At 29.4% G+C, this 13,439-nt stretch overlaps 3 protein-coding genes across 3 annotated transcripts; 1 reads left to right on the forward strand and 2 right to left on the reverse strand.

Annotated features, from left to right (window-relative positions):
- Nucleotides 1-413: 413 nt before the first annotated feature.
- MORF3 (plastid developmental protein DAG) lies at nucleotides 414-1,918 on the reverse strand. Its single transcript, XM_028061723.2, has 4 exons — nucleotides 1,469-1,918; nucleotides 1,280-1,377; nucleotides 1,003-1,068; nucleotides 414-920 (listed from the first exon to the last, which is right to left on the reverse strand). The coding sequence occupies exons 1-4, from the start codon at nucleotides 1,831-1,833 to the stop codon at nucleotides 700-702; spliced, it is 750 nt and encodes a 249-aa protein (XP_027917524.1). The 5' UTR covers nucleotides 1,834-1,918; the 3' UTR covers nucleotides 414-699.
- Nucleotides 1,919-4,873: 2,955 nt separating this feature from the next.
- On the forward strand, nucleotides 4,874-6,754 carry LOC114179561 (polygalacturonase-like). The gene is made up of 5 exons (XM_028065942.2): nucleotides 4,874-5,175; nucleotides 5,269-5,592; nucleotides 5,696-5,985; nucleotides 6,054-6,279; nucleotides 6,356-6,754. Exons 1-5 carry the CDS (start codon nucleotides 4,972-4,974, stop codon nucleotides 6,572-6,574), a joined length of 1,263 nt encoding a protein of 420 aa, XP_027921743.2. The 5' UTR covers nucleotides 4,874-4,971; the 3' UTR covers nucleotides 6,575-6,754.
- A 117-nt stretch (nucleotides 6,755-6,871) lies between these two features.
- LOC114175566 (agamous-like MADS-box protein AGL62) lies at nucleotides 6,872-7,553 on the reverse strand. Its single transcript, XM_028060318.2, has one exon. The coding sequence runs from the start codon at nucleotides 7,505-7,507 to the stop codon at nucleotides 6,929-6,931; it is 579 nt and encodes a 192-aa protein (XP_027916119.1). The 5' UTR covers nucleotides 7,508-7,553; the 3' UTR covers nucleotides 6,872-6,928.
- Nucleotides 7,554-13,439: the final 5,886 nt, after the last annotated feature.

Here is a 13,439-nt window from a genome sequence, read left to right on the forward strand (position 1 = left end):
ACAGAAATGAAGCAAAAGACTCCATAAACAAAATACAAAAAAATAAATACCAGTACTGCACTAGGTAGACTTTCATGATCCAAGTAGATGCAGATTGTGTACCAGAGCCAGGCAGTGAATTTGACCAAAACTGTTTTTGAAATCATTATCCAAACTAGCAATGAATATTGGAAACAATTCACAGGCATTATTTTGAGAAAAAGAAGCTATAGCAATACTTTAACTAGATACAGCCTATATATAATTAGACAAGGAGATAAACATGGCCACAATCTGCTGATGAGCCGTCCGATGAATAGTGCATCAAAATCAGCAAAAATGCAGTCAAGAGACCCATTGGAGGTTTTATGATACACATCAGACATATTCAATCAAACATCACAGGGCACTGACATTGAGAACTGGTTCCGATGTAAAAGCAAAATTTGTTTCAAGTCTATAAATATCAACAGTCAGTGATCCAAATAGCATGTTAAATCATACAGAGAAAAAATTAAAATGAAACTCGTTCTGGTCCACAACTTCATAATGAAGGTGTAAAATACTATTATCAAATATCATTCAAGGCAGGCACAGCCATTTTCCACACAAGTAAAATATGATCTCAGAAACTTAGATCCAAACTCTCTAAAAGAAAAAAAACTTAGTTCGGTTTCCGTATGTGGTAATTCCTAAGGCAGAGTTCGTATAGACCAGTTCTTAGTTCTCTCTATCAGAAGCCAAGTTATGACTATTCATTGGAGTTGATGGCTGCAGAGGTCCCCCATGACCTTGGCTCCAGTTCTGTTGGTCTCTCCTTTCAACATGCATTGTTTCTCGTCGCCTGTCATGTCGCGGCCGAGGTCTGCTTCTACTGGGTTGCCTCTCCGAATATCTATACTGTGGCCTAGGGATCACCTTCCCATCAACAAATAAATCACCTGAAATACCCCAAAAGCGATCAACACAACCCCCAAAAAAAAAATGAACTAAGCTCTTCGTAAATTCAAACCATCCACTGACCTCCATAATCCTTGTTGGGGACATCAAGATATGAATCTGGCAGCACCCAAAGAACTCCAGGTAACTCTGTTTAGGCATATGGAATAATTCCCAAAAGTCAAAAAGACGAACAAATTTAAAATTACAGTTCAAAAGAAATTATCCACACAAGGTTAAATTTCCAACCAATTTGATGATAGCAAAACATTATTGACAGGAAAACCAAATAACTCAAGCAACTACACAATTTTAACGAAAATGAAGATTGAAAGATAGAAAAGTAACGAAACTATCGCACCTTTGACTTTATAAGAAAGCTCTTCGGAAATGAGGGCACCGAAGCCTGTGTATGTAGAAGTGGAAACAGAGTATATCTTCTTTTTGGCCTCTTCCTCACTGCAAACAACATTCACAGAAGTGAAATTAGTGAAATTAGAAAAATAGAACTGAAGCAATCGATAATAATTAAAGGAGAGTAAAAGAAGACCTTCCGAGGACATGGGCTAGGGTTTTGACATAGGTGCTGACCATGTGCTCTTCGGAGGGTTTAGGGTTATCGGGAAACTCCATAACGATGAGCCAGTGCTCGTAGTCGCAGCCATCCAGAAGAATGGTTTCCTTCGGAGGACGGTTGCTCCAGTTCGGGGACGGGTCGTTCAGGGGCGAGTAACCCGAACCCGACGATTTGCTCCGAACCGGGAAATTCGCCCATTGCGCAACGGGTACGGTTTGTTTGGTGGGGAGCAACGCGAATGCGAAACGACAGCCAGAGGGAGAAGCTCTTGCGGGTGACGAAGAAAGCGCTCGTGCCACGGAAGATGCTAAGGTGCGCCGGGCGTTCACGTACGCCATTTCCCTCCCACCTCTCACCGCTACTCTGTTTATCGAGGGTTTAACTCTGGACGAAAAGCTGGCATAGATTCTTACATCATAAATTTTCACTTTAGTAGCAAACTACATCATAAATAAAACCATCTTACAAGATTTAACGGAAAAACCTATTTTATTCTTATTTTTGTGGATATATTTAACTCGAATATACTTTTATTCTGAAACAAATACGTAATTTATTTTTTATTTTTAATTTATTTTGCTTAACTTTGGACTTTTTTAATGTATTATTTGTAATTTATTTCTATAATATTTTATTTATTTTAAACTGTTATGCAAAAAAATGTGATAAATAAAAAACAAATACTTCAAGTTTCAAAGAATGAACACAAACAAACTCATTATACTGTTACGTTAATTTTCATCTTCATCATCATCTTTCAATTTTTCTTACATCTATCTCTCTTTGATGGAAGTGTTTGGCACTTTTGTTCCACATTCCTTGTTCTGATCATCATTATAGGGATATAATTCATCAATCCAAATTGTCAATACATGCACTTTATTCTATCTTGGTATAGAATTTGATGCCATATACCATGAAATAACTGCTTTTCATTTTTCTATAAAAAACCTTATTCTGTTATCTCATGAGATTGAAAGGAATAATTTTATTGTTAACATCAAATCACCAAGATGCTTATTTAACATGCATATAATAACACCGTTAACCAGGTAATTAATTATTGCTACAAATCGATTCAAAGTTATGTATTATTACATATATTTTAAGGTATATAATTTTCAAATAATTATACATCAATAATAATATTACATTTTTATTATATTTATATTGACACAATTATGTTCAAATATATATATAGTGTACAACACTTTTTTAATTTGATAGCTGTGAACTTCTAATTTGATAACTTAACTAAATATAATATTTAAACTAATATATTTTATGAGTAAGTTGAGTTAATCTTATCTTATCTCTGATATTATCTAATCAAATTGGAGTTGTATTAAGAAAAAAAAATATATATATCCTACCAAGATATGAGAGCGAAGAAGAACATTATCAAAGCAATTTAAACTCTTCCATGATCATTGGGTGATATGTGATTCTTGTAGTTGTAATCGACTAAAAGGAACAAAAGGGGTTCCATATCACCAAAACAGTCAAAGTTTCAAAATATCATTCTTTTATGAATTGGATACGAGACAAATAGACATATCATATATCTTTGGCTTGGTTAACGATGGAGTGATGCCAATATCCATAATAATTATACCAGAGGAATTGATTCCTCAATAAAAAAAGTAAATATTGATAATTTGATCCTATTAAGAATTTAAACCTTAATTTAGCATACAAGATATTGTACTTTCAACTCCATATCATTATCACACAATATCAACAAAACAAAAAACCAAGCCAAGTAGTATTCTTTAAAAACTAATCTATATTACTAAGGATAACGACTTCAACGATCAGAGATGTTTTGGTAATTCGATTAATTAAGTTTGGTCCCACAAGGTGCAAGACACAGTGACCTACCCTGACATATATATAATGTATGGATTTGGCCTAAGACTTGTATTCAGCAAATTGCAGAAAGCAGTAACATACACATAGTTATCACTTTTCTTGATTCCTTTTTGCATTGAGCAAGAAATGAAAACTCAAGCAGAAATTGGTAGCTTTGGCCAGCAGAAGAGTTTTTGGAACCTTTCATCAGAGCCTCAACAACTGTGTCAGTACAAATTTTATCCAACCTATTTGACTGCTAAAGCCATCCAGATGAAAGTAGAGGACATCAAATGCAATGAAGCTGCTTCAAGATTCACAGTTGAAAACAGAACAGAGTTGCAACAAAGAGGCTTGGTTGGGTGACAGCAAAGGAAAATCTTCACAGAAGGGAGTATAATGAGTAGTCTTTTTTTTTTCTTCTGATTTTTCTTCTTGCAAACGGTTAGTACTCATCAGTAGTTCTCTTGTACCATATCAGTACATATGTATCAGCTGGAAGATCCACACAATGGTCTTCAGTGTTATGCAGGAAAAAGTATTGAACTCCCTAGGCTTATGCTTTTTTCTGTCAGCTATGTACAAATCAAAGCTAATGCAAACTCTGATATGCAAGCTTCAGACTCTTTTGAATTTCTAAAGTTCAATAATATATCTTGATATTTTTTCCGATCCAACTCACATTGGTCCGGCAGGATCATTAGGAACGATGACCGCATCTTCAAGATATTGTTGGATTTGGAATGTAAAGTTCCATTGTAATCTTGTCCTTAAAAGACGTCTCAAAAAAAATATTTAATTTACGTCTCAGAAAAAGTATTTAATTTACGTTTGATCTCGACTCTCACGCACATTATGTGAGACCAATATTCTATTAATAGCACCACCTGATGTTAAATTTCATGCTATTGGATGTCCAATTTGCTTATCAGTAAGTAATTAAATAATCTTCAAAAATAAAGTCTTACTGTCTCAAATCATATATATAATTTTCAGGCAAATTCACTATAATATAGGATCAAGTATATTTTCATGCAAATTGTAATTTAAATATATATATATATATATATATATATATATATATATATATATATATTCGGCTAACTTTTCCATTTGTGGGAAAATTTATTTACTATTTTATAAAATACAAAAATATTGTATGAGATATACGATTGACTATAGGTTTGAATATGATAAAATAGTATTGATATATAAAAATAGTGGTAGTAGTATAATAATATATTCAAATATGCGGTGCGAGATGATTGGGTGGTGAAGGCATATATTTCTGGTGTTGTGGAGACAGCATATAATTTTGAACCAATTAACGAAGGGAGGAATTGAGTAATCTGTTTTTCCTTTTTGTTTTGTCCGTAGCTGCTGTTAGGAAGTGACACAGAAACATGACTAAATATAGGAAAACAAAATAAGCCAGAAATTAAAAGGCTAGTTTCCCCCGTTGATTTAGATCAACCATTTATTCTGCCAACAAATATGTTATAAAACAGTGGCAGAGAAACAAGGATTACTTCGCGCTCATTTCCTAGCCTCCCCAAGGAGGCCTATATGTTCAAAACTTTGAAGGCGAAAAAAAAAGAAACAAAAGTGTAAAGCATTGGGGTGCAATGGCCATTGCAAAGAGCGTTGTTCTTATCTTGCTCTTTGCAGTGGTCTGCAGTGTGGACGGAGCAGTAAAACGACCTCGTATTGTTGGTCCTGACATGTTCAAGAATAAAAATGTGGCTAAGGATAAGCTACTTCCTGGCGAGCAAATATTTAACGTCATGGATTTTGGAGCCAAAGCTAATGGCAAGTTCGATTGCACCCAGGTAAAAAAACAAACCTCTTATTACATCGATCATCATCGAGATTTCAATCGGAAATAGGGCTTACTTACACACGTAGGGTTCATATAAATGCAGGCGTTCATGGATGCATGGCAAAAGGTGTGCCATACGACGGGGCCAGCGAGGCTTTTTGTTCCTGAAGGCAGATTCCTGATTTCATCGATGTATTTCAGTGGACCATGCACTGCTCAACCTCCAATAACAATTCAAGTAAAAGGGTATGTGATGGCTACCACGGATATTTCCGAGTACGAAAACGGAGACTGGCTCATATTCCAGAAGCACAATGGGTTGAAGATTATTGGCGGGGGAACTTTCGATGGCCAGGGAAAACAGTCCTGGGAATACTCCGAGAAATGCGAATCAGGTGATGACGGTGCTTGCGCCAGGAATCCAAGCGTAAGCAACAACGCATTTCATCAACATGTCGTGGTAGTAGTAAATTAGTAATTTTTGATTAATTAAGCTCATGTGTGTGTGTGTGTGTAAAATAATTATGCAGAGCCTTTTCTTCAGCGATAGCAGCAACGTGGTTGTACAGGGCATAAGAACTGCGAATCCCAAAGGCTTTCACATATTCGTTACCAAATGTACAAACATAAGATTGAGAAAACTGAAGCTGGTTGCCCCGGAAACCAGCCCCAACACCGATGGCATTCATGTCAGCCACTCTGACACCGTCATTATGTCCAGAAACACCATTGCAACAGGGGATGATTGCATCTCTATGATACAAGGAGTGAAGAATGTTTTCATCAACAGACTCAAGTGTGGCCCTGGCCACGGTATAAGGTAATACCAGATACACACACATATATATAAACGTTTCCTTCTCATCCTAATTAATTTTGACAATGCAGTATCGGTAGCCTTGGGAAATATGAGGATGAGGACGAGGTGAGAGGCATTCGCATCCAGAATTGCTCATTGATCAACACAACAAATGGTCTGAGAGTGAAAGCATGGCCTGATAGATATCCAGGTGCAGCCTCAGACATTAGCTTCACTAACATTGACATGGAAAATGTGAAGAACCCTATCATCATTGATCAAGAGTATGAATGTGATCCAGACTGCAAAAAGAAGGTATAAATTAATTTTTTTCTTTCTTTTTGCTTTGTTGTTGAACATGCATATACTAATTGTTGCATTGACTTCACAGCCATCACTTGTAAAGATCCAAAATGTTCATTTCCAAAATGTGAAAGGAACAACAACTTCACCACTTGCAGTGGACTTAAGGTGCAGCAAGCTGTTTGGGTGCCAGGGTGTTACAGTTAGAGACATTGACCTCAAGTTTGGAGATGCCCCAACAACCGCAAGATGTGTCAATACTCAACCTCTCTTTGCTGGTTTGCTAATGCCCCCACCCTGCGCATAGGTGTGTCATCCCTTATTGTTCCATCACACCATCAAATTTCTAATCATTTTTAGATCGAGCTATAACGGATGCTACATGTATGTGTGGGGGAAATTATTCTTGTTTTTTTTGAAGAATGGTTTTCATTCACAGTTGATTCATTAACTATAAATAAAGTTAAAAAAACGCCTTCAGTTTCTACTATGCTTGCACTCTCATTATTCTTATCTTCACCTTTCACTTAAAGAATTGAAACTTTACCAACATGGTGTGAAAAAAGTTATCTTTGCATATTAAAAAGAACACTTGAAGAAATCAAACAGCAGTAAAATAAACATAAAAGTATGTTCTGGATGAAAATGAAAACATCGTATTCTATAGCATTGATTGCATCAACAATTCACCACCCCTTTCGGCTAATTTTCTCCTCAACTCATAAACAGAGAGCATAAACTGTTCCAACTCGCGTTCACTCATCTGATCAATAGGGTCCTCCCACCACCTTCTGTTACACCCCTTCTTAACCAGAGTTTCAGTTTCTCTGAGATTCTTCTTTTCCAACTCCAAGTTCTTCAGTGCCTCCTCGTATTGCTTGTTGCACTCTTCATACGACACTGATCTCTCCCTTGACTCCCGTGGATCAAACACTTTGGAACCTTTAAGGTAGCTTTCGACAATGCCCTCGAAGTCTGGATGACCGAAGCAGAACAATTTTTCAGCAGGAGAAAACACGATGATGGCTATATTGACATTGCACAAAATGCAGAGTTCACTCGCTTTCTTGAATAGCCCTGTTCTTCTTTTCGAGAATGTCACTTGCTTGTTGCTAGACTTCTCGATCTTCTTTATCTCGATCTTCTTCCGCCCTGCTTTTTTCTTCTGCTGCTTAAACGCTTCGATGTCTGAAGAAAAACCATGGTTGTTCATGCCTAAAGGAAAAGAAGGGTTTTCCATGGCTAAAGACTACTTTGCTTCACACGATTTATGCATAATATTTATAATTGAGGATGCATGGTTGATTTATCCTTTCTTGAAATAAAATCTCACTATTACCTCTCATCTTAGATTATATTATTATATTATTATATTATTATATTATATATGTTAACATGTTTATAATTTATAATAAATTGATTATTATAATAACCTACTGTTGATTTATCCTCATAACAGAATCCTGCAATCATGCTTGAATTATAAATCAATCAAGAAATAATTAGATTTTCTTGTAAAAAAAAAAAAGGTATAGATTTATATTTAGATTCTTGGTTCCAATTACCATGATGATGTCTTATTTTGGAAAAAAAAAAACATTGTGTTTATGGAAAACAAGTTCTCGTTTTTCTCCTTTCTTTACGGCACGTGCGTGTATAGTTATTTAGTCAACAAGATTATGTTTAAATAATTTACAATAATTCTTATACATAATAACATCTTAAGAATACAAAATCTTGTTAATAAAAATAATCTTTTTTGTATAATCTTATTTTAATATAGACCATATTTACCATTTTTATTGATGGTTAATTTGGGTAAGACTGATTAACTTTTTTTAATGGAAACAAAATATGTGATATACATATAATTCAAAACAATGATAAATATATCTTTATTAAATGGTCAAAAATATTTATCAAAAAAGATATTCAATATTTTGATAACTAATAGAAGTGAAGCGACTAATTTAGAAATAAATTCATAATAGAAATTTTTAATTATTAATTTTAATTTTTTATTTATAATAAAAACTAATTTAGTTATCAATAATTTTAGTTTATAAATTGGTATCAAAAAATGTTACTGACTATTTTTTTTTCTCACTAAAATTTATTATAATTTAGAGATTTTTTTATAGTGATAATATATTATTTTTTTTACTCTTTCAATTCAATTAGATATTGTTCATACTTTTTTCCTTTTTTGATATAAATTTCATATAGCATTTTCTATTACACAAAATACATATATTTTTAATAGTCTCAAATTAATTAATCTTGCTAGGACTATTATGAATACCCGAAACAAGTTTATTTAGATTGGTTGTTTCTGGTGCGGTAATATCCATCAATTATTTTAAAATTAATTTATTATGTAATTATGCTCATTTTAAGATATTGAAATCTTGCATAATATAGTCAATTCTTCCTAAATAAATTAATTTTATTTATTTTTTATTGACTTTGTTGTTACTTGACATATTTGATTGATTCAAATTATGTTTGGTAGTGATATAAGTGATAGATTATAATTGAGTATTTCATTGAGATATCAATTAATGTGTGGTTATCTAAATTGATTATATATATGTGTATAAATATGTTTATAAAGATGTGCTACTTATTAAAAGATTGTATAAGTAGATGTGGTGTCACCCTAATTATAATAAACTTTATAAATTCTATAAACCTAAAGAACTTTATTTAAAATTTTACATTTGATATATAAAGTTCTTATTTTTAAATCAATTCCAATATTAAATTATAAATTATTGATATATAAATATGTAAAACAAATTTTAAATAAAATTCCAATATTAAATTACAAATTATTAATATATAAATATGTAAAACAAATTTTAAATAAAATTCACTGCAAAATATAAATTTAAATAAATTTAATTTAATTAAAAATATTTATTATCATAAAAATATCATCATAATATTTATATAAAAATTAAATTTTATCTCAATTTAAAATAAATAAATAAATTATTCCAATTCATAAATATATTGAAACTAAGACAAAATAATAAATATAATGACTAAATTAAAAATTTTCATATATATTTAATCGAATTTTATTATGACATGTGTTAGTTTTTTATAATTTAAAAGAAATAAAAGAATAAAAAATTACACGTGACATAATTTTATTTTGACACGTATCAATTTTTTTAATTAAAAAAGTTAAAAAAAAAGAAATAATCTCGAGCTAACTCATAATAAAATTCTTATGGGACACGTGACAGTATTTTCTTAAAACTTATAAAATAAATTAAAATTAAAAAATAATAATAATAATATGTATTAAAAATGTTTTATCGGTATAATTCTAAATTGACACATAACATAATGTTATTTGATAGTACATAATGAATATTTGATAGTACAATGAAAATGAAAAGAGTTATTTGATACACATTTTTCAAAAATCTAAAGATTCGATTGAGATTCTGAAACAGAAAAATTTCGAGAATTTAAACCTATATTCTTTAATACATATGTATAAATACTTTTGTAATATTTTTTCTTTCTTTCCAGACATCTTTTATTAAACAAATGATGACTAAAATTACAATTTAAAATCTCTTAAATTATTAATATACATTATAAAGAATATATATATATATATATATATATATATATATATATATATATATATATATATTGTATGTGAGTTGTTATTGATGTATATAAATATTTAATTTAAATATATAAATATCCATAAATGTTTATCTGTATACAAATACATCTATTAACATAAATTTCTGAAATTAAAACATAGCGGTTAGATATATTAAAAATGATATTTAAAAAGTTATAAACTCAATTATCGGTTCACATTACTACATATTTAAGTCATCCTATTTATTTTATAATAATTTATAAAAAAACACTTGATTATTAATAGCAATTTTTTTTTGTAATTGAACTGTTATAATATCTTATAATAACTTATGTGACTTACGTTTCTTTATATCGATTTCTTTTACTGTTTTACTGTAAATTTTAATAATATTTTTATTTCAGTAAGTACTGTAATATATTTTTTACTTAGTTTTTATTTGTTTTTGTATATATCTCTAAACAAACTATTATGAAATATCTTTAAGAAATTTGTAATTAATATTTTACGGTATAATAATTTTACGATAAAATAATTTATAATTTAAATATTTTAAAATTAATTTAAATTTAAATTTAAATATCAATAAATAAATTAAAATATGTTTGTCTCATATAAATATATAAAAAAAAATCCATGACAATCAAGCTGTAATAAATTTATAGTAGTATATTTTTAAAAAGTAAGATCTATGCATTTTTCTTTTTAGAATTATATTTTGCACGAAATATTTACAAAATTTTGTTAAATTATTTGCAAAAAAAAAAATACTAATACTTGTAAGTTTTATTACATTAATTATTAAAAATGTAATTATTACATGCAACTTTTTTTTGTCAATTTTTCACTAAAAAAAAATCTCATCAACAATCACCTAAAATTGTTAGTTACTATAGTGACCAATTTAGAATCTAATTTACAAAATAAAAAATTTATTGTTTACTAAATAGTCACTATTATGAACAAAAAATTATAAATGGTCATTAAATTGATTTCTAAAATTTAACTATCAAAGTTTTGACTATGAAAAAAATTGGTTACTAACAATTAGTTACAAAGGGTTTTTGTACCAATGGAATTAGTTTTTAATTAATTAGTGACTAATTATAACTTTTTATTTATAATCGTGATTACTTTAGTAACTAAGAATTTTTTATTCTGTAAATTAGTATCTAAATTAATCTGTACAGTAACTAACAATTTTTTGTTACTAAAATTGATTACTATTTAAGAGTTTTCTTGTAGCATTCTTTCTATAAAAATATATATTTGATTTTTCTTAAAAAATATCTATTACAAAAAAAAAGTATAGATTATTTATTTTAAAAAACCTTTTGTCATTAATTACGAATTACCGATAACAAAATTGTGACAAATTAACTACGAATTAGCGAGAACACATTTTTGACAAATTAGCTAAAAATTAACGAGAACAAAAAATCGACAAATTATTAACTATTTGGGAACAAAATTAAGACTAATTAGCTGCGAACTAGCGAGAATATTATTGTGACAACTACAAATTTATGTGAACAAAGTTGCAAAAAAATAGTTATAGATTAACTAGAAATTATAAAACTTTTTCACTTCAATCAGCAAGGGATTAACAATGAATTAGCTACGAAATAGCAAGAGATTATATCTCTCTGAAATAGCTATCTGAATTTAACTATGAAACATTTCGTAACAATTTTATAGTTAATCTGTCACAAAATTGATATCGAAAGATTAGTTACAAAATAGCTAATAACGTTCACACTACAAGAAAACATTTTTACAGAGACAAATTTTAGTGACCAATAATGATTAGTAACTATAGTAACCAATTTAGATACTAATTTACAAAACTAAAAATTATTGGGTACTAAAATACTCACTATTATGAATAAAAACTTATAATTGGTCACTAAACTGCTATTTAAAAATAGCTATCATGGTTTTCGCTGGCAAAGAAAATTGGTCACTAAAGAGTACCTACCTAGGTTTTGGCTACCAAAATGACTAAGTTTCTAAATTGGTTTTTAATTAATTAGTGACCAATTTAGTGACAATTTATAATTTTTTACTCATAATAGTGACTATTGTAGTACAATAAACATTCGTTTAAATTAATCTGCATTTTGATATTGAGAGTATGATGCATATTTAATTGGGATGGGAACTTATAAAATTTTAAGAGTCATATTACAAATCATATAATTACAATATCAAATATTATGGTGCTTGAAATTTTTAGGAATTAGGAAAATAGGAGAGATATAAGTATATGATATATATATATATATATATATATATATATATATATATAAGAGATAGGTTGAGTTATTTTATTTTATTCATATACTATATATATATAACAAAATATAAAATATAAGTAATTGGTTTAGACGAAGTTGAAGTTTACCAACATGATGTTATCCTCCAATCATCATAAAGTGTTATCAACCTTTATGTAAATGTAAGTGAGTTGAAAGATTCTCCTTATCTATCACCATACCAGTTAAATCAAACTAAGGATACGTTCTTTACCCTTCGTCACATTTTACAAAATGGTCAATGGACAATCACACGTGAACGAATCGAAAATAGTCATCAAATGACTCCACATGATACAAAATTATTGATCCAAGAATTTTTCATTTTCAAATGTGAATTTATGCAGAATGTAAACTTAAATGAGTGTGGACTTAAGCGAATATCTACTCTAACCAATAATTTTTAATTTATTAAATTAGTCAATATAATGACTAACTATTTTTTGTCACAAAAATTTGTTTTAATCGAGGATTTTCTTGTAATTAATATGCATTGATTTTTTTTTCTTCAATTATATTATATATTAATTTTAAATAATTAAATTTCGTAGTTTATTTAATATATATTTTTCAATTGTTACTTATGTTTACTAAAAGAATATATTCTTTTATTGATTATTATAAAGATAAAAGTACTTTTTCTATCTTTTTATAAAATATTAGAATGTCATTAATTTTTAATGATTTTTTATAACATTTTCCATATTATATTATATTATTTTTGTATGATTCTTTTTTACTTTTTGTCGATGGTTTTTACATTCTCTTTTTTAAAGAACAAATATACTTGAGAAAAACAATACTGAATGTTAAAGGTTTAGCATATAATTTACTTTTAAAGTTACAGTCTCTGTAAGATACATGAATTAACTTTTAATATATTGTATAAAAGAGTATATATTTTCTTTTACATTTTATCCTTTAAAAGTTACAAATATTTTACGTGAATTTACATTCTTGACAGGAATCTCAAATATTGAATCTTCCTTGCAGAGTCCATCTTTCAAGGAAAGTGCCCTAAATGATATGCTATTTATAGTCGTCTGCCAACAATTGAACGGATCAAAATTACCGAACCACCACATTTGCGTTAACGTAGTCGCATGCATGCCAAGTTTAACAAATTAGGAGCAATTCACGGTCTGTTACACAAAAATGGAGTCATTCTGGACCTTTCGTTTCATCAACACCACCCTATATAAATACGCCTATCACCTTCAGACCAC

This window comes from Vigna unguiculata, chromosome 3, assembly GCF_037176805.1.
Source record: "Vigna unguiculata cultivar grain cowpea cultivar isolate G323 ecotype 2 chromosome 3, ASM3717680v1, whole genome shotgun sequence".
NCBI lineage: Eukaryota > Viridiplantae > Streptophyta > Magnoliopsida > Fabales > Fabaceae > Vigna > Vigna unguiculata.

What these genes read in the sequence shown, in the direction of transcription:
- LOC114179561 (XM_028065942.2), top strand. Translation starts at nt 4,972, where the DNA reads ATGGCCATTGCAAAGAGCGTTGTTCTTATCTTGCTCTTTGCAGTGGTC. An exon ending in CTTGCGCCAGGAATCCAAGC is followed by an intron (nt 5,593 to 5,695) that starts GTAAGCAACAAC and finishes ATAATTATGCAG; the next exon opens with AGCCTTTTCTTCAGCGATAG. An exon ending in GGCCCTGGCCACGGTATAAG is followed by an intron (nt 5,986 to 6,053) that starts GTAATACCAGAT and finishes TTGACAATGCAG; the next exon opens with TATCGGTAGCCTTGGGAAAT.
- LOC114175566 (XM_028060318.2), bottom strand. Translation starts at nt 7,507, where the DNA reads ATGGAAAACCCTTCTTTTCCTTTAGGCATGAACAACCATGGTTTTTCT.
- MORF3 (XM_028061723.2), bottom strand. Translation starts at nt 1,833, where the DNA reads ATGGCGTACGTGAACGCCCGGCGCACCTTAGCATCTTCCGTGGCACGA. An exon ending in CTAGCCCATGTCCTCGGAAG is followed by an intron (nt 1,378 to 1,468) that starts GTCTTCTTTTAC and finishes TGTTGTTTGCAG; the next exon opens with TGAGGAAGAGGCCAAAAAGA. An exon ending in GCTTTCTTATAAAGTCAAAG is followed by an intron (nt 1,069 to 1,279) that starts GTGCGATAGTTT and finishes ATGCCTAAACAG; the next exon opens with AGTTACCTGGAGTTCTTTGG.